Source organism: Rhinoderma darwinii, chromosome 1 (assembly GCF_050947455.1).
Source record: "Rhinoderma darwinii isolate aRhiDar2 chromosome 1, aRhiDar2.hap1, whole genome shotgun sequence".
In the NCBI taxonomy this organism is placed as follows: domain Eukaryota; kingdom Metazoa; phylum Chordata; class Amphibia; order Anura; family Rhinodermatidae; genus Rhinoderma; species Rhinoderma darwinii.
In genome coordinates this window covers 35,853,925-35,874,565 of record NC_134687.1, presented here as the reverse complement: position 1 = coordinate 35,874,565, position 20,641 = coordinate 35,853,925, and the positions used below count along the sequence as shown (strand labels likewise).

Sequence of the window (20,641 nt, the reverse complement as noted above, 5' to 3'; positions counted from 1 at the left end):
ATAGTGCTCCACATGTAGCCCACCCCTGTATATAGTGCCTCACATATAGCTCCCCCTATAGTGCTCCATATATAGCCTACCCCTGTATATAGCCCCCTGTAGATATAGCCCACCCCTGTATATAGTGTCCAACATATAGCCCACCCCTGTAGATAATGCCCTACATATATCTCACCCTATAAATAGTGCTGCACATATAGCCCACCCCTGTATATAGTGCCTCACATACAGCTCCCCCTATAGTGCTCCACGTATAGCCCACCCCTGTATATAGCACCCCCTGTAGATAGAGCCAACCTTTGTATATAGCACCCCCGAAGATAGAGCCTGTCCTCTGTAGATATAGCCCTCCTGTAGATAATGTCACTTACATTTTTTTTAGGATTAAAAAAAACAACTTTACCTACTCACCTTAATCCCGTTCCCACGCTATCCAGTGTCAATGCAGACCTGCTCTCTTCTGACATCCTAGCGCCACTTGCTTTGTTGAAAGGCGCTGACTTACAGGGCATGTCATTCTGCCCTGCCAATCAGCGCCTTTCATAGACGCAAGCGGCACGATGCTGTCATTGCGCCGCTTGCATAAATGAAAGGCTCTGATTAGCGGGGCAATATGACTTGCCCTGTCAATCAGCGCTTTTGAACGATGCAAGCGGCGCAAAGAGGTAATCTCGCCGCTTGAGTAGTTGAAAGGCGCTAAATGGCCGGGCACGGAACGTGTTCATCACCTACAGTGCATGAGGGGGTGGTGGCGGCTGGTTTCAGTTGCGCCGCCGCCCCCTCAGAGAGGCAGCAGACCGCCGTCATGGACGGTGCGCTCCTGGTGCCCCCCACCTTCCCTCTTAGTTGCACCCAGGGCACATGCCCCGCTTGCCCCCCCTAGCTACGCCCCTGGCATACTGTCATGCATTGAACTCAATGATAAATCAGTATTCAGTAAACTCCCCAGCTCCCTCTAGTGGCGGCTGCAGACAGCAAGTATTTAATCTTTTCATTCTCTGGATATGCAGGGATTTGGAGCTCTGTACCACTATATATTAAGGAATAATCAGTACAGAATGTTAACCCTAAAAATATAATGGTGTAAAAAGGTGGACATTAAATGTTCCAGTATTTTATCACCATAGTGGTCATATAATGGTTTATGTGCAGCAAGGGGGTCACAACACAGATAAAATGGTTAATAAATACATACATGCCTAAGAAAAACTCTCAATGCTCCAAGGCAAAATTTGGAACGCTCACTTGGCCATAACAAAATCAGAGTAAGGTCAATTTTAGACTACCGAAGTACAACTTCATATTCTGGTTCAACACCTAGACCTTGCATGACTCTACAGTAAGGAAGGTTTTTTTGGTATTCTCTCACATGCATACACAGAGATACACATTTACAAACATGTATAAAAACACACTTGCGCTCAAATACTGTACATGGAGATGCAGCAGAATTAAAATTAATATATACCTGTTGCACGAGAGACGCTCTTTGTAACTGCTCTCCAGAATTCCTTAATAGGGTGTTTAAAAATGGGTTTTCCAAACCGGACAATCCCTTTAAATGAAAGTGGTCTGACATAAAATAATTAATCGTAATGATCACCTGTTAAAATCCACAACCAGTGGGTGCCAAGTAGAAAAAAATTAGAAAAAGTTTACATTTAAAAAAAATACTACGACAACATTTTCATATTAAAGGGGTTTTCCCCAAATCATAAATGATAACCTATCCACAGGATAGGTGCTCATTTTTTGATCGCTTGGGGCCCCACTGCTAGGACCCTCACTGATCATGAGAACACGGGTCCCGAACCCCCAGATCCTCCTCACTGCACCCACCGCAGTGAGGAGGAGCTTGAACGGAGCGGCGATCAAGCATGCACCTGCCTCATTCACTGTCTTTGAGAATGACAAGAACAGCTGAGCGTTGTACTCGGCTGTTTCCATCAATCCCGTAAATGGAGCGACAGCGTGCATGCCCAACCCCCGTTTGGGACCTCTGTTCCCACAATTGATCCCAGTGGATAAGTGATAATTTATGATTTTGGAAATACCCTGTTTTCTATGCAGAATAGTGGTGGTGAACTATGCCAGCTCCAGGGCCAGCACCTGCAACTAAAAAACTCGGGCAGTACCCTCGGCCTTGTTTACTTAGAAGGGGGGCTCAATGTCCCCTGGGCACTTAAAGAACAGATTGTTTGTTTTTTATATTTTAAACATCCTTCCTGAGAAAGGTCACTGTCTATTCATAGAATGGCTTAAGGACCTGGAATAGAAGTACCATTATGACATCATAGTTACAGGTCAAAACTGCACCAGCGGGCACCGCCTAAATGTTGCCACATACCCTTAAAAACTACAATGGATAAAGACAAAGAACATGCACGGGTATGTATATGGCAAAAAGTCTATAGACTCAAAGAATATATAATAAAGCGTATAAATGTATTAACAAAAAATACTCCACGAACACGATAATAACATTTAAAAAAACAGATGGCTGCTATAACTGGTTCAACTGGGAGATACTGCCCTGATAAGCAGCCCAATACTAACTCCCCCAGAAAAGACCTCAAATAACCCTCACGTAATGATGACAAAGATATGGACACAGATAAAAAGAATATTGCATCAGACCATGTGAATAAATGAGTCCTGAAGGCGTAGTGAAGTGTCCAAACAGAGGGGTTATGGAGGTATAAAGCGCCCCACGCGTATCGCCACAACGTGACTTCCTCATATCAATATGCAATATGTTGGGGAATATGGAGCACAAAAGATTTCCCAATGCAATTCCACCATCTTCTTACATAAACACTCCATAGATATGAACCCCCCACCTTAATTTTTCTTAAAACAAATTACTTTTTAGACCGTGTTGAAGAAATGGTGAGTGGCCATCCAGTTTCATAGAAAGTCTTGTGTATTATCTGGTCTGTCATTTAATATTTCAGTTTTATGCATAAAATAAATCGCTTTTTAGCAATTATTGTACATAACCCCACCACCACCACTACCACTAGTATGTCCAATGTGGCACATGGTTAATTATCATTCACGTTTTTGCTCAACGTCATAAATACACAGTTAGGACTAATCATCAGTAAAATATTACATGTCCAATCCATTTTACAGAAAATCACATTATGGGATTACGTTTGGGGCATACCCTGGGGAAATCTCTTGGCGTATGCACTGAACATAAAGCCCCAGCGTATGCCACTGTATACCATCCATAGGTTCCCATGCAAAAAGTTGTTTTTTTTCAGTGGTTGACTGTATAAGAAAGCACAATAGGCAGCGCTTTCTTATGCATTTAAAAAACAGGTAAACCAATGGTAGCGGATGCCATCCTTCCTCGTGGATGCCAAGAGGTCACTCATGTTTATTTGGACCATATGGACACGTTCAGCACATGTACCGGCAGTATCTCCTGGCACATTTGTTGTAAGTGTACACCAAACACAGTGTGATCATAGCCTTACCTGGTGTTTTCTATACTATAGATACAATTATTACCAGAAATATAAAAAAGATATTAGGGTAGATTTATTTATACAGGTGCACCATGTGAATGGGGAATCATTAACTCTCCCCCAAGCTGCGCGCTCCAGGTTCATCTATAGGTCCCATGACCTATTGATAAATCTGGTAAGGTTGGCAGGCATTGTTTTCTGCATGACTCTAAAGCCCAGACGTAGGAATTTCATAAATATGGTGTTTTACCCAAATTCCAAATTTTTTTCAATTAATTTACACACCTTATCTCAATGCCCAGATTTTTATAAAAGTCTGAAGTTGGCAAAGTGTTAAAAAATAATAGACCAATAATAAAAGACTAGTAATAAAAATAATAATATACTATAGCTTGCAGAATATATTGGAACTACAAGTCCCAGTGAGCCAATCTATATAGGGGAGCTATTAGTTCCACAAAAGAGATCAAGAGCATGTACTCACTCCTCACTAGACTGCTTGGTACTCAGTATAGGAAGCTTGGCTCAATAAGAAGACCATGAACTCACTCCAGCAAAGAGCATTGAGTCAGAGCCCCCCATCAGCCAACCCCCAACCCCCATCAGCTAGCCCTTCCCAGCTTTGCTTTTTACACTGTATTTCCCATTGATGCAGTGAATGTGTCTGCTGCTTGAAATTACAGTCTTCATGTTGTAAATCCTGGATAAATCTCTTGGTCACAGTATGTTTCTGAGTTTTGTGACCTTACACAACCCAACAGTATTAATCCAGCTAACATGTAACAACCTCTCCAACCCAGAGCATACAGCTATTCTTTGTACTGCCTTATGTACAATACATAGTGATACATTGTTACCATCTGACCAAAAACTGCACAAAAGCTGCGATCACTGAATTCTCTGTATACAATATATTATATTACAATAAGTTCTATCTCCGAATATATTATATTATCCCTGGAACATTCATGTAACTTTCTGGAAATGATGAATACTAACTCTTCAGGAGAAAGTGCAGCCAAAAAATATAAAGTATAATAAAATAGAGCGATTTAACAACTTGCAAAACACAACATGTAACGTAAGGAACTCTACCAAAGCAATAACAAGCTGAAGCTGCCTGTCTCTTCTCCAGAGCTCATAAATCTCTTCATTTTCTCCCCTTCGGTGTAAAGTTGAATTCTATTAGCCCTTGTTAACCTCTGAGGCCAGACAGGTCAGAGAGTAGCGGGTTACAACATTCAACATGTGATCCACCCTGTTTCTCAGTATAATGTGCAATTCAAATAAATTATTATTATTATTATTATTATTATTACTACCATTATTATTATAATTATATTATTATAATTATTATTATTATTATTATTATTATTACTATTATTGTAATTATATTATCATTATTATTGTTATTATTATTATTATATGTATTTTTTTACTGTAATTATTTTTGTATGCTTGTCACAGTCTAAAAAAAACACAAAAACATACAAAATAACACAAATAATAACAATAATATAAACAAAATTCAGCTAGTTGATTTAATGTGGCTCATAAAAAATAGTGTGAATTGATATCGACATTAGATTTGCAATCACAATCGACCACATATGTTCGATAACTACTACGCAAAGCAGCCAACTTTATTTTATTTCAACAAGCTACAGCTAGCAGGAAGGTACAGTTTTCCCCTTTTGTTTATTTTAGGAAAAGTTTCTGTCATTTATTTAATAATAAAATTATGAATATATAATAATAATAATAATAATAATAATAATAATAATAACAATAATAATAAAAATAATGATAATAATTTAACTGGACATTAATTATTGCATTTCTTTATTTGTATTTTTTATTCTATAATGTTTATTCTATTAGATTCATTTTACATGTGGAAAATACAAAACCTAGATTTTATGGAGATCTTGGTGGATCCCCAGTTAAAAAGAAATATTTTAAAATATAAATATTATAATATTTAAGGGTAGCATACATCTACTTCATTTATTAACTTCTTTAATCGCAAAACAATTTGTTTTTGTTAATAAACGGGTGAAATAGTAATTGATTACAATAAAAAAAAATCACTATTCATTTCTCAATGAAAATAAAAATTCCCCGTTCACTTCTGATATGTATAATATATAATAAAATAGAAATCAAACTGCAAGAACGTCTTTGGAAGTACAAAAAGAAAAGTTTAATTGCTGCATTTGTTGTCAGTGAACCTCAAGTCAACGTTATTGCACGTTTTCAATTCCAATGCATAAAATCAAGTAATATGTAAGTAGCAGATATGCAGTTTATTAATACAAAAAAAGGATAAAAGTCCAATAGTCTTTTTTAGATCTCAATCAGACAAGTCCAGTCATCTGAGATCTTATATAGGGCACTGAGTTGGGAAATGTGGCAAGGGGGTAGTTGACAGCACTGGAGAAGCTTACCAGTGGAGGAGAGATATGTGGTAGGCTGAAGCCCAAGGAGCTGGCAGGAGAGTTCTCATGGTACAATATAGGGACCCTTACTATCCTTTGGGTAGTGTGCGTCATGTTGGCAGCCTCCAAGTCTGCAGCAAGTTGTCTTTTCCATTTATTCCTGCGGTTTTGGAACCAGATTTTGACCTGGGTCTCTGTGAGATGGAGGGAGGCTGCCAGTCCTGCTCTCTCAGAGCTGCTCAGATACCTCTTCATGTCAAAGGTTGACTCCAGCTGGAAGACTTGGCTCCTACTGAAGACGGTGCGGGTTTTCTTCTTTCTGGAGGATTTTTGGTCTAAGTCCTGCTCCAGTTTCTCCTCTTCTTTACACTGGAAGTCCTCTTCTCTTTTGTCTTCTGATTCACCCCTGTGCTGTTTTCTGTAGATCCTACATTGTCTCTCTGAACCTTCTGAGATCTCCGGAGAATCTCTGTCACTAGCTGAAAGGAAAGGACACAGGGCATTAGAAATATTCTAGAATTAACTATTATTACATATTATCTTATAACAATTCAAAAAAAAACACACATAAAATGGAACACACACATAAAATGTACAGGTATCATGTACATAATCCACCTGGCATAGGAATGGGTCAAATGTTGCTTATGACATTCAGCATGTTCTGGCAAATAAAAGAGAAAGTTTATACTCGAACTTCTGGCTTCATTACAGGTGCTGGTGAATAGATAGATGATAGACAGACAGATAGATAGATAGATAGATAGATAGATAGATAGATAGATAGATAGATAGATAGATAGATAGATAGATAGATAGATAGATAGATAGATAGATAGATAGATAGATAGATAGATAGATAGATAGATAGATAGATAGATAGAGTGGGTAATAGAATGAGAGAATGAGAGAGCGAGAGAGAGAAAGGAAAAGAACGACAGAGAGAGATGAGATAGATAGATAGATAGATAGATAGATAGATAGATAGATAGATAGATAGATAGATAGATAGATAGATAGATAGATAGATAGATAGATAGATAGATAGATAGATAGATAGATGATAGATAGATAGATAGATAGATAGATAGATAGATAGATAGATAGATAGATAGATAGATAGATAGATAGATAGATAGATAGATAATCAGTACACTCAGAGCATCAAGAAGCTGAGTTTAATAATAAAAAAAGCATTTGCAAAGTTATTTTTCAGGATTTAATAAAATAATAGGATGTACATAATAATTCTAGTAAATATCTATATATTATAATGATTTTGTCCCTCTTTACGGCTTCTTATTCCCTTGTCAGCTCTGCCTTATCTATGTCTGGATATAAACAGATCACAGAACTATTACAGTTAGTATTCATTATTTACTCTCCATAGATTAGAAGTCATTTTTATCGAGTAATCCCAAACATGTCCTGGAGGTCATCATTATCATCATTATCATCATTCTTCATCATCATCATCATCATCATCATCATCATCGTCATCTTTAAACAGTAGGACATGGTACTACTGAGTCGAGTACTATAGCAGCGGCAGTAGCAACCCTAATAGCAGGGCCTATATCATAAAGATGAGCTAATATGGCAGCTTTCCCTGAGGCCACCCAGATAAATCATTACACCTGAGTCACCTCATTTTCTGCTCAGACTTTGACAAACTTGAAAGTCTGTAAGTCCGAGAACTGTGAACACTAAGAAAAGTCTCATATACACAATAATAATAAAAGCAACAAAAACAACATCAATATTATTAATTATTATTCTTATTAAATAAATTATTACTCATATCTTATACTAGGGCAGCACATAGATTATAATACTGTGAATAAGGAAATATATGTATATTAGCAACATTATTCGAATTATATGTAATATTAGTATTAGTAATACTAGAAGATGCACATCGTATGCTCTAGCATTATTATAAAATTATATGCAAGTATTATTATTTATCTCATCATCATCATCATCATCATCATCATCACTATTATTGCTATTTGAACATAATATGCAGTATTGTGACTTAAATTATTATTACTCCTATTGTGTGTATGTATATATATATATATAAAATTACTATCATTATTACTACTCCTACTACTACTGTTATATGATCATTGTAAATATTATTATTATTATTATTATTACTGCTACTACTCATTTTACTACTATCATTTGAGCATTGTATACATTATTCAATATTATTCATCCTACTCCTTCCTCTACTAGTGTATGAGCATTGTATACATTATTGTTAATATATTAATTCTACTACTATTATATGAACAATGTATATTATTATTATTATTATTATTATCTATATTATTTCTTCTATTTTAGTATAAGCATTGTATTATTATTTTTATTACCGCTCTTACTACTACTATATGAACATTCAATGCATTACTATTTTATTATTAATACTCATACTATATGAACATTATATGCATTATTATTTATTATTACTACTATTATATGAATATTATATGCATTATTATTTTATTGATACTACTTATATTATATGAACATTATATACATTATTATTTTATTGATACTACTCCTATTATATGTACATTATATGCATTATTATTGCTGTTGTTATATTCTTAGTTGCGGCATAGTATGAGTATTATTTGATTAATAGTATATCACACAATATTTATGTAGAACATGGCTTCCTAGTAGTTCGTTATTTCCTTCTAGAAGGAAGTCAGGAAACATGAAAAATTCATGGTGTATGGATCGCTCATCATAATAAATAATAATAACAACACAAAGGCTCTGAAGTGCTGACACTTACTTTCCGGACTGGTGCATCCGATGTAGGTGGCCTGTGCCTTCCTGTACCACTCCATGGTGTTTTCTCGGAGAGGATAGCTGCCCTGGGAGCTGTAGTTATATGGCGAGAGTTGGCAGCACACTGTGGTGAAATGGCTGCCTGCTGACCGCACCGTTGGCTCATCCTCTGGGCTAGCTGTCTTCTTTTTCTTGTCCTCTTTAGCCTCGGTGCCCAGTAGATTTTCGATGAAGAATGAGGACACCCTGGCTGGGGTTGAGCTCTGGTTCCCTGTAGAGTCATCAGGCATCTTGGCTGAGGTCTCCAGTGATGGTGGCAATAGATGAGATGGATGCAATGCGCAATGATGATGCGTAAAGCTGGGCGCACCAATTGTGCTAAGTCTATAGGAGGAGATTCTGGGGGAAGCCTGCTCTGTGGGCAATCATTTCACATTGCTGCATGGAAGAAGAAGGAAAAGAAGTAGAAGAAGAAGAAGAAGAAGGGAAGACGCCTCCTGCTAGTGCAGCTCTCACTGCTCACAAACACATAGAAGGCAACACAAATCTCCTGCAACTTAAACGCTTTTCTGCAGAATTCTCCAATTGGATGAGCTTGATGAACAAATTGGATTATTGAAGGAAAATAAGGAGAATTACTCCCGATGAGTTGACTTCTCTGTGCTTAGTAGTGTGTGCCTGGGGGCTCTACAAGTGCCTTGTCAGTCAGGAGCTTTATTTAGGTCAATTAGGGAAGCAAATGAAACTGCAGGAGAGAGAGAGAGAGAGAGAGAGAGAGAGAGAGAGAGGCAAATGCTGGAATTCCCATGAGTGGAGAGAGGGAGGGGAGATAAAGGGCTGGAGAGGGAAGGGGAGGAGATGGAGTGAAGCTCAAGGGGGTGAGGTTAAAGGAATAAAAAAAAGAGAGAGAGGAAGAGAAAGACAGTGGGGGTGAAATAGAAAGTAAAGGAAGGCAACAAATACATGCAGGAGAAGCTGCAGCAGGTGAATGGGGGCTAGAGAGAAGAGCAAGAAAGATCCTTGGAATTATCTCATGAATGTTACATTCTGGTATAGCAGAGCTGATTTTGTAATTGAGCTGTTTGAGGCTGTAGCGTTTTTGCATATAGCTCTAAGATAATGTGGGGGCCTATGTAAAATATGGGGATAATGAAATTACAAACTCGACTCTGCTACATCTTTATTTATTAATTCGCGAAAAACTCAGACACACAAATATTTCTATACAACGTTATCATGCACTTTACAACCACTGCATTGCCTTCCTGCTCATTATAGTCATTAGAGTTATTAGGGATCTGTAACTGGTTAAACGCAACACAATAGTTGTCAGCTAGCCCTTTAACGACTGAGGTGGCCTCTTAAGTGCCTCTCAAACTGGAGCAAATGCCACAGGCAAGTGACCCTGGCACAGGCACCCTGCCCGCCTCCTTGCCCTGCTTTCTAAGAAACTAGCCGCCCTACTTCCTCTGAACATCACGTCTGATTTCACAAGCTTTTAACTACAAAGCGTGACATGTACTATGGGCTGGTTAGTTTGATAGCTATACGGATAAGATAAATAGATATGAGATAGATGATAGATAGATAGATAGATAGATAGATAGATAGATAGATAGATAGATAGATAGATAGATAGATAGATAGATAGATAGATAGATAGATAGATAGATAGATAGGAGATAGATAGATAGATAGATAGATAGATAGATAGATAGATATGAGATAGATAGATAGATAGATAGATAGATAGATAGATAGATAGATAGATAGATAGATAGATAGATATGAGATAGATAGAGAGAGAGATAGATAGATAGATAGATAGATAGATAGATAGATAGATAGATAGATAGATAGATAGATAGATAGATAGATAGATAGATAGATAGATAGATGATAGATAGATAGATAGATAGATAGATAGATAGATAGATAGATAGATAGATAAATATGTGTTAACTCAAATACACACAATTTGTGCAGTGAATTTAATGCTCCTTCTCAATTGTGCTCTTTTATGGCTTTCTAATTGCCCTGGGGCTCACTAAAACCTCTTGCGACCTTTTCTGCAGCCACCCAGTACATGCATTATACATACATGGACCATTTATGTCAGCCAGTCAGTACATGATATATATATATGTCGCTCTCAGTATCCCTTCCATACTGTTCCTTGCCGTTTTCCTCTGTCCTCTCTGCTGGGCTTGCTTGGGTGCTCCAGGCTCGGCTTTGCCTCTGCAGCCAGTCAGTGTGTTGCATGAAGCCTATGCAGTCATTTTCCCAGCCACAGCCTGGTCCTGGGGCTCCTGCTCATCTATTGAGCTGGGTGAGAGATGTCCAGTCTAGCAGAAAACCAATCGCTTTGACATTAAATGTCGCACACTCCATCGGCTCCTCCACGTTCTGTAAAGATGTCAGTCAATGTGTTTTCCTCCCTGTGCTGAAGTTTAAGCTGTTGGTTATAATAAGTTGCTTTGCTCCCTCAGCCCATTGACTGCTATCAGAGCTGCGTATTAATGGTTAATTCTCTGGGATAGGTGGGAGCAGATTTAAAAGAGACAAGTGGGAGCTGAAGAGCAGACCCTTGGAGCATGTAAGTAGCCTGTTCATCCAGCCTCTCCCCTCTTTATGCATGATGGGCTTCATGATGAGGACGAGGAGCCCCCTGCAGAGGACACATCTACCCAATATCTATTATTAATTGGGCTTGGAACACACAGGAGCAGGGCTGAGGTAGTAGCACTTTCCCGATGCTTAATGTACCTAGTTAATATTTCAGGCTGAGTTTGGAACATGGTTGTACAAGGCTGTTTTTTAAAAAAAAACAAACAAAAAAAACTTGTATTGTCTTTAATGATCATCAAGTGAGAAACTGCGACTTAATAAGGCTCAGCACGATATACAGGGGGTATACAGAGTGTCAGGTATACATGAGGCTACCGATCTACTCACTATATACATCGTGCACTCTGATATATTTATTTATTTATATATACACTGTAATATACGATTTAGGAATATCTATCTATCTATCTATCTATCTATCTATCTATCTATCTATCTATCTATCTATCTATCTATCTATCTATCTATCTATCGCATATATATATACACACAGGTAGATAGATAGATAGATAGATAGATAGATAGATAGATAGATAGATAGATAGATAGATAGATAGATAGATAGATAGATAGATAGATAGATAGATAGATAGATAGACAGACAGACAGACAGACAGACAGACAGACAGACAGACAGACAGACAGACAGATAGATAGATAGATAGATAGATAGATAGATAGATAGATAGATAGATAGATAGATAGATAGATAGATAGATAGATAGATAGATAGATAGATAGAGAAATAGTTAAATAGTAAATAGGTTGGTTGATAAGTAAAAAGAAAAATGTACACTAAGTAGGTTGATAGATAAAATATGGTAGATAGATAGATAGATATAGATAGATAGATAAAGAGAGAAGATAGATAGATAGATAGATAGATAGATATAGATAGATAGATAAAGAGAGAAGATAGATATGAGAAAAAAAGAAAGAAAGAAAGAAAAAGCTGTAAGTAAGGTGTAAGTAAGGTGTGTTTCTTCAGGGCTGCGATGTTTGTAGATTGTGATAATCTCTGATCTTTTGTCTGTAGACGACATATTGTAATATCCTCATGATGTGAACAATGGTTAATGTCAGATAGTTGTGAATTTCCCACTGTATTTCCTTTCCTCCGTTTATAGGGTCATGGGTAAAAAGGGAATTTATTTCTTTGTCTATGTTCTAGTTCTTCCGAAAAATTGTGGCATCTGTGACAAACTTCTAAGTTGTAGTGACAAGGCTGGAGAATGGGATGACCCTGTATTGCTGCGCTGTGCCCACCTAGCTGGTCATTTCATGCGCCATATTGCTGGTATAGAGGAATGGGATTTGGTATCTAGTTATCACTTATTACATAGTTGGGGTCTATAATGCTCTAATAAGACTCCGCCATAGGGCAGCATGAGCTCATCAGACATGAATTGTAGGGGGGGGGGGGATAATGTTGCACATTTAATAGCGCAAATTGACGATGATAAGTATCGATAAGTGGAGCAGCAGGAGATGGATTAGCTCAGGGCTGGGCCCATACATGTTGTGATCCATCACACGCCGGGCTGCGGTGGAATATAACATGAGAGGCTCGGGGGTAATGGGTTACAGGTGCATTGTAAATGATGATGAATTTTCTATCATTCTCTCATGAACATCTGAAAAGACTAAAGGACAGAGGGCTCCTCAGTGCTGGGAAAATGCACACATTATTCTCCATGTGAACCCTGACTTATGAGAATCAGGTTTTACCTATGGAGAGGTGAGGTCTGGGTTAAAAAACTGCACTGTATGGTAGATTGTGGGCTTGTACTGCAACTCTCATCATCCTTTTAGTAATGTACAATGTGAGGATTGCAATAGGCTTGATTGATGTGTGACCGGACATGATGGGGATTATAGTTACCAGCAGGGGGGACCTAATAGAAAAGTTACTCCTAGGGTCACCACATCAGATCACCATCTCCTTGGCCACAAAGTAACTGTCGTGGCTCATTCAAGTCCAACCCGTATCAATTCCGGGTTTTTTTAATTGAAAAAATTTGCGCCAATACATTTAAACTATTTGATTCACATTTCCATTTTTTTACATTTCCGTTTCTTCACATTTCCATTTTTTTACATTTCCGTTTTTGTTACGCACATGCCGTTTTTTCCCCCCAATACGCAGCATATTCCAGCATTCGTATTAATCCAGTTTTTAGCCCATAAAAGTCAATGGGTTGATTTTATAAACACATGGTCCGTTTTTTCATAGTTGACATGTTCGTATTTGTTCCATTTTCTTTTTTTGCAGTGGTATTTCAGCAACATTACAAAAAGCTGCCAAAAAAATCCTTTAGCAAAAAACAAAACAAATACAGATGAAATGCGGTAATAAAAACAGAAAGAATTGTAAAAATAAAAATGATCCGTATTGCGCATTTCTATGTCATCTGTATTTTCATACGCAAGCGTGAAGGCGCCCTCATCTGGTAGGACTAGTGCACGCATCTACTAATGTTCCTAGACTTTAATGGGCGCCATAATGATTATAATTCTATTGTAATGACACGAAGAGTGATGAGTAGGCGGTAACTTTCCCGGGGGATCATAGCTTTTCCCCATGGTGTGATCAGCAGGGCTCCCCGCAATCACGTTATCATGGGGGACGCGGCCACCGGAGAGTGTTGGTTTAAAGTAGACAATCTCTGCCAGGCAGCCCTGCCATGTGTGTGGCACACGTTCTATCCAAACTCCATTTCCTCACCGCTGCAGTTCTTGTATTGTATGGAAACATTGGTCGTAACTTCATCCCCAATAAGAATTTTTGCGGTCAGATAGAGAACGCATGTGTGGACCAGGCCTTTATGTATATCCAGAGAAGACGTAGATGTACAGTAGTGAGGACACAAGTCATTGGTGTCCACATGTGGTGTTGGGGGAGGGGACGGTGCCTACTTTAGCCTTTCCCCATCACACGTAGACATTTCTAAACGTACTCCTTGGTAGTTTGTCCTAAACTGACCGGTGCACTCTATGGCACTATTATACTGTATGTTTACTATATTGCAGCATTATGTGGCCACTATTTGGTGCCGCCGGCATTGTATATAGGAATTTTTTATGTCAGTATTATTTTGTCTGCATTTTCGGAGCATTAGTTTTTATAACCCTCCTTCTAAAAAATGGAAACAGGGCCACATAACTTTTGATCGGGGCCTCTACAGATCTGGCTCCACCACGGCTTCATTTACACCCAGCGGTCATTTCTGGATATGGCCGGAATGAATTGGATTGCACGTAATCAGACTTTGTACACAAAGATAATTCTGCATCTCCAGTATATGAGAATATAATTGCTTGTGAGTGACCAATGGAATTCTGTTCTATAGGGCTGAAAATATATCAAATATGCTGGAACGTTCGTTTGCCCTAATTGACCTGGAATTTCCCCTCTAGGTCAATGCAAAAAATGCAATTGTTATAGTTTTTGCTACAAATGATTTCCCATGAAACAATAATGTTTTGTCACGGCGATTATTACAATAGGGGCAAACTGACAGATTAAAGGGGTTGTCCGAGTGTAAATAGCTGAAACCATTCCTAATATTCTTTCCATCCAAATTCTGCTCCAGTGCCATGCCACCACTTTCCGGTCCTTTGGGTCTGTGCAGTTTTATACATAATGACGTATTATCGCATTGGACGACGCGGCCACATGACATCACGTCTCTATGAAAGCAATGTCGCTGAGGCGCAGACCCTACCCAGGCTTGACGGGGACTGGAAGCAAGAGGGTGTGCAAGATGGGAGCAAAATCTTGACCGTATGCGCCTGTTCACATCAGCGTTCAGGTTCCGTTCATCAGTTCCGTTCAACCTTTCCATCCGATGAATAGAAACTATCACTTCCGTTTGCATTACCATGGATTTCAATGGTAATGTTTCTCTTTCAGTATGTTTCCGTGACAAAAAAATGGAAACTTTACGGAGCGGAAACAAACGGAAACATACTGAAATCAATGGTGATGCAAACGGAAGCCATAGTTTCCGTTTGGCATTCCGTTCATCAGTACCTCTGACGGAAGGGTTGAAGGGAACCAATGAGCAGAGCCCAAACACTGATGTGAACGAGGCCTAAGTATATTAGGATTTCTTTTTAACGTTTTTCTTTATTGTACAGGTCCAGTCTTCGACACCAGAATGAATTAAATTGTATGAAAATCATAGAGTGTCAGTCCAGCCAAACATTCTACATAAGAGAATAAGAGTGCTGCCTGGTCTGTAGTATTTAAAGGGGTATTCTCATCTACAGGATAGGCCAAAAATGCTTGATATATGCGAGTCCCGCCTCTGGTTCCCTCACCTATCAGGAGAGCGGTGGTCCGGTGATATATAAGCAGAAATGCTGTAGAACGGCACAGCTTATATCAGGCAATTGACCTTATGTTAACGTGTGCTTGGACTCAAACTGACTCCATAACTCCAAATATTCAGGGGGACAATTTACATTGGATGGATATTTCCTTTAGGGCATGGCCCCACGTGGCGTATTTCATCCGCAACTGTCCACATCAATGCCGCACAGAATCTGCGTTGCAGATTCTGTTGCGGATCTGCCCAAAATGGGCATTAAATTGATGCGTACTGGCCGTTGCGTATTGAGGGGAAGAGGGCTTCCTTTCTCTCTATCAGTGCAGGATAAAGAGAAGGGGCAGCACTTTCCCTAGTGAAAGTAAAAGAAATTCATACTTACAGGCCGTTGTCTTGGTGACGTGTCCCTCTTTCGGCATCCAGCCCGACCTCCCTGGATGACGCGGCAATCCATGTGACCGCTGCAGCCTGTGATTGGCCTGTGATTGGCTGCAGCCGTCACTTAGACTGAAACGTCATCCTGGGAAGCCGGACTGGAGGAAGAAGCAGGGAGTTATCGGTAAGGGTATGTGCACACACACTAATTACGTCCGTAATTGACGGACGTATTTCGGCCGCAAGTCCCGGACCGAACACAGTGCAAGGAGCCGGGCTCCTAGCATCATACTTATGTACGATGCTAGGAGTCCCTGCCTCGCTGCAGGACAACTGTCCCGTACTGTAAACATGATTATACTACGGCACAGTTGTCCTGCAGCAAGGCAGGGACTCCTAGCGTCGTACATAAGTATGATGCTAGGAGCCCGGCTCCTTGCACTGTGTTCGGTCCGGGACTTGCGGCCGAAATACGTCCGTCAATTACGGACGTAATTAGTGTGTGTGCACATACCCTAAGTATGAACTTCTATTTTTTTTTACATGTTGATGTATATTGTGATCGGAAGTCACTGTCCAGGGTGCTGAAACATTTACTGCTGATCGGTTAACTCTTTCAGCACCCTGGACAGTGACTATTTACTGACGTCGCCTAGCAACGCTCCCGTAATTACGGGTGCACACACGTAGTCACCCGTAATTATGGGTGCACACACGTAGTCACCTGTAATTACGGGAGCCCCATTGACTTCCTCAGTCTGGCTGTAGACCTAGAAATACATAGGTCCAGCCAGAATGAAGAAATGTCATGTTAAAAAACCAATACGCTCCGCAGCACACATAACATCTACATTACATCTGCGGACTTCATTGCGGAATTTTGAAGTCAATGGAGAAATTCCGCAATGAGTCCGCAACCAGTCCGCCACACGTCCGCAACAACCATTGTATGCTGCGAACACCAAATTCCGCACCGCAGCCTATGCTCCGCAGCGGAATTGTCCGCAACGTGCAAACGAACCCTACTAAAAAGCTGTGGAAGGCAATGGAAAAACGGGTCCGCTGCGGAGTGTCCGCAGCAGAATTCCAGAGCAATTACGCCACGTCTGGCCATGCCCTTAAGGTACAATTCCTTTAAGCCCCTGTTCACACAGAGTATTTTGCAGTAAATTACGCTCCCCCCCCCCCCCCCCCCCCCGTGAGCAGCTAAAAGCTGCTGGGTGGAAAAAAAACCTCCCCCTCCCATTAAAATCAATGGGAGGTGATTTCTGAGTACTTTTTTTGCGCCAAAAAAGCTCTGTGTGAACTGGGACTTAGGGTTCATAGATGGCAGATTCCTTGCAGAAATTTCTGCTACTGAAAAATTAATTCTATACATCTAATGGGGGTTGTTTCTGCAGCATGTGCACGGAATTCTGCAAACCCTATTCAGATGTATTGGACATTTTCAGAAATGTTAGCAATAAATCTGCCGCTTGTAAATATAATCTAATTACCTGATTTTCAAATCAAGCTAGAAGAAGTGAATGTGATAATGTTAGCACACACGTGTAGAATGATATGATATATACAATATACAGGGGATACACTATTTCCAGATTTCCTAGAATGGCAGTGAAAGTGGTTCTGGTCATTTAAACTGTGATCTACAGCGTCATCTACTGGACAGAAACTGACAGTCGCCTGCAGCTTAGCTATGTTATCCTATCCAGGGCTGCATGGAAAACTTTGCCACTGAGATGAGGAAATGCAGCCTCCTATATCCTTTTTATACTAATCACAATTCCAAAAATAAATGTCTATTATATTGGTTACTTACATAGCACCAACATATTCTGCAGCGCTGTACAGAGATTGCCAGCGTTCACACCAGTCGCTAGTGCGGCTCACCCTATCTTAGACACACATACTAGGGCTAATTTCATAGGCAGCCAGTTAATCTATGAGTATCAGTATTTTTGGAGTGCGAGAGAAAAGCGGAGGAATCTCATGGAGAACATACAAACTCCATGCAGGTGTTGCCCTTGGTTGGATTCGACCCCTCCACAACAGTGCTAACCTCTGAGCCTCCATCTACTGCCTACAATAACAAATAGTAAAAAATATAATGGTACAGAATTAGTGCTGTAAATACTAGTATCACATTTCAAAGTCTGTCTAATGGGGGAGGGGTGTATCCACATCCAGACTCTGGTGCCTGAGGGGTCCCAATAGCCCCTCTGCCACATAAGAAAACAACTGTATTATAGATGACACATGGTAAGTTGGGGCCATGTTACAGATTTTGCATTAGGGTCCAGAAACTTTAAGTCCCGCCTCTGCTTAAGGGCTAGCTCCACCCCAAAAACTCCTTTGGCTCAGTTTTTGGCTCATTTATTATTATTTTGTTAGCCAAACACAGGAGTGCGGAAAAAAAGAAGGAGATATATTATTATTTTCTTTATACCTTCCATTCCTTTTGGATCCACTTCTAGTTTTGGCTAAAAAAAACGGAGTCAAAAACTGCTCCAAAAACGGCATCAAAACTGCGTGTGTGATCTTGGCCTCAGATGCACAAGCACTTTTATCACTAATTGTTGTATCCATGGTATTACAAAATGATGATTTCTTACTGATTAAACTCTATTATTGTTGCCATACTGTAGTTCCACTATGCAACAATTGAATTTCCCATTATGGCCAATACAAATACGTAGTTTAAAAAAAAAACAAAAAAAAAAATTTTTTTTTTTGGGGTTTTGGTAAATTCTTTTCGAAACGAAAAAAAACCAACTAAAATAAAACAAAAATGGTTAAAGTATTAAAATATTGTTAACAAAAAAGTATTATGTGATGTACTAACAATAGAATGGATTCATTCTCAGCATTAGGACAGTAATTTTTTAGCTTTTCTACGTATAAATAATATCCATACAGACTAATTCTCACTAGGAAATAAGTACAAGTTGTTGAACTTTTTATTTTTAGTTATATGTTTATCTAATGTAAGGACACCCAGCTTTCTCAGACTCCTGCATGTTAAATCTGCCTAGTCATGCAGTGATATATCCCCCGCTCCTGTATTGCCGTATAAACAGGCAGATTTCACATATTTTATTTCGACTATTAAGCGTAAACAATCGCTAGTGAAATGACTGAGTGCTCTATAAAACCAATGAATTCCCTTAACTGCTGTGAAAATGCTTCCAAATGAAATCCTGCAATTTACAGACATGATCTCTGGGACGTTCCATTATTGCTTGCAAAATGAATATTTTCATTCATTGTCCTCAATACAGTCATATCAGATGCTTTATATTAACGCTCAGGGATTTCTATAAATACTCATTCACAATAGGATATATTGTAACCCATAGAAAGCAGTCGTAGTCGGTCCCTGTTCTATGAGTCGAGTCTATCACTGTGGGCTAATGCACACGACCATGTGTGCCCTCCGAGTCCCATCCGTGATCCGTGGAAAGTTAGGACATGTTCTACCTTTCCAAGGATCGAAGAGTTGGGTCCGTTTTCACGGACCCGATTCACCCACTAAAGTGAATGGGTCCCTGAAAACTATTGGGTGCCACTCGGATGCCATTCAAAATCACCCGAGTCATGTGCAACTGGGCTAAGAGATGCAGATAGCAGGCTACTGGTGGACTTGTACTGTATATTGGCAAAGTCTTAGATCTGTAGAGTACTTATAGAATGTCCAAAGTATGATATTGGTTGATATATATGTCTTTAACCCCTTAATGACATACCACATACATGTACGTGGTAGCCTTTAAGGGGAAGGGGAAGTATGGAGCACCTGCGGGTGTTGGCAGCCGACACCTCACTGCAATCGGCGGAATCAAAGATCACTTTGATTCCACCCGTTTAACACCTTAAATGACGCGGTCAATGAGGACAGCGGCATTTAAATTGTTAGAATCAGGGGGTGGCCCCATCCGACGCGATCAGGGTGTGCTGAAGGTCATCATGGCAGCCTGGGGACCTAATGAAGGCCCCCAGGTCTGCCATCTTTGTACTCCTTTGGCAGGGCTTCAAAGGAGACTGTCAGTATAGTGATATACTGCAATACATTAGTATTGCAGTACATCATGCAAACGATCCAATAGTCCCCCAAGGGGAACTAATTAAAAAAAGTAAAAAATAGTTAAATAAAGTTTTTTTAATGTTACAAAACAAAATAATATTAAAAGATAAAAAAAACAACTTTTCCCATTTTTCCCTAAAGTTATGTTTTAAACAAAGTTATGGCTCTCTGAATATGGCGACAAAACATTTTCTTTTTTTTTTTTTACCAAATAGTTATTTTTTTCTAAAAGTGGTAATTCATTAAAAAAAACTCACAAATTTGGTATCGCCGTAATTGTATCGACCCATAGAATAAGGTGAACATGTAGTTGTTATCGCCTGATGGATGGCATAAATACAAAACCACCCAAAAAATGTCAAAATCTCTCCCTGCAAATATTTTTTTTTCAGCTTCCCAATACATCATGCAGTACAATAAATGGTGTCAAGAAAACTACGGTTAGTTCTTCAAAACACAAACAAGCCCTCATATGTCTCTATCGACCAAAATAATAAAAAA

At 39.2% G+C, this 20,641-nt stretch overlaps 1 protein-coding gene across 1 annotated transcript; it reads right to left on the bottom strand.

Annotated features, from left to right (window-relative positions):
• Positions 1–5,833: 5,833 nt before the first annotated feature.
• On the bottom strand, positions 5,834–9,015 carry HMX1 (H6 family homeobox 1). Its single transcript, XM_075848995.1, has 2 exons — positions 8,730–9,015; positions 5,834–6,393 (listed from the first exon to the last, which is right to left on the bottom strand). Exons 1-2 carry the CDS (start codon positions 9,013–9,015, stop codon positions 5,834–5,836), a joined length of 846 nt encoding a protein of 281 aa, XP_075705110.1.
• Between the last annotated feature and the right edge of the window lie 11,626 nt (positions 9,016–20,641).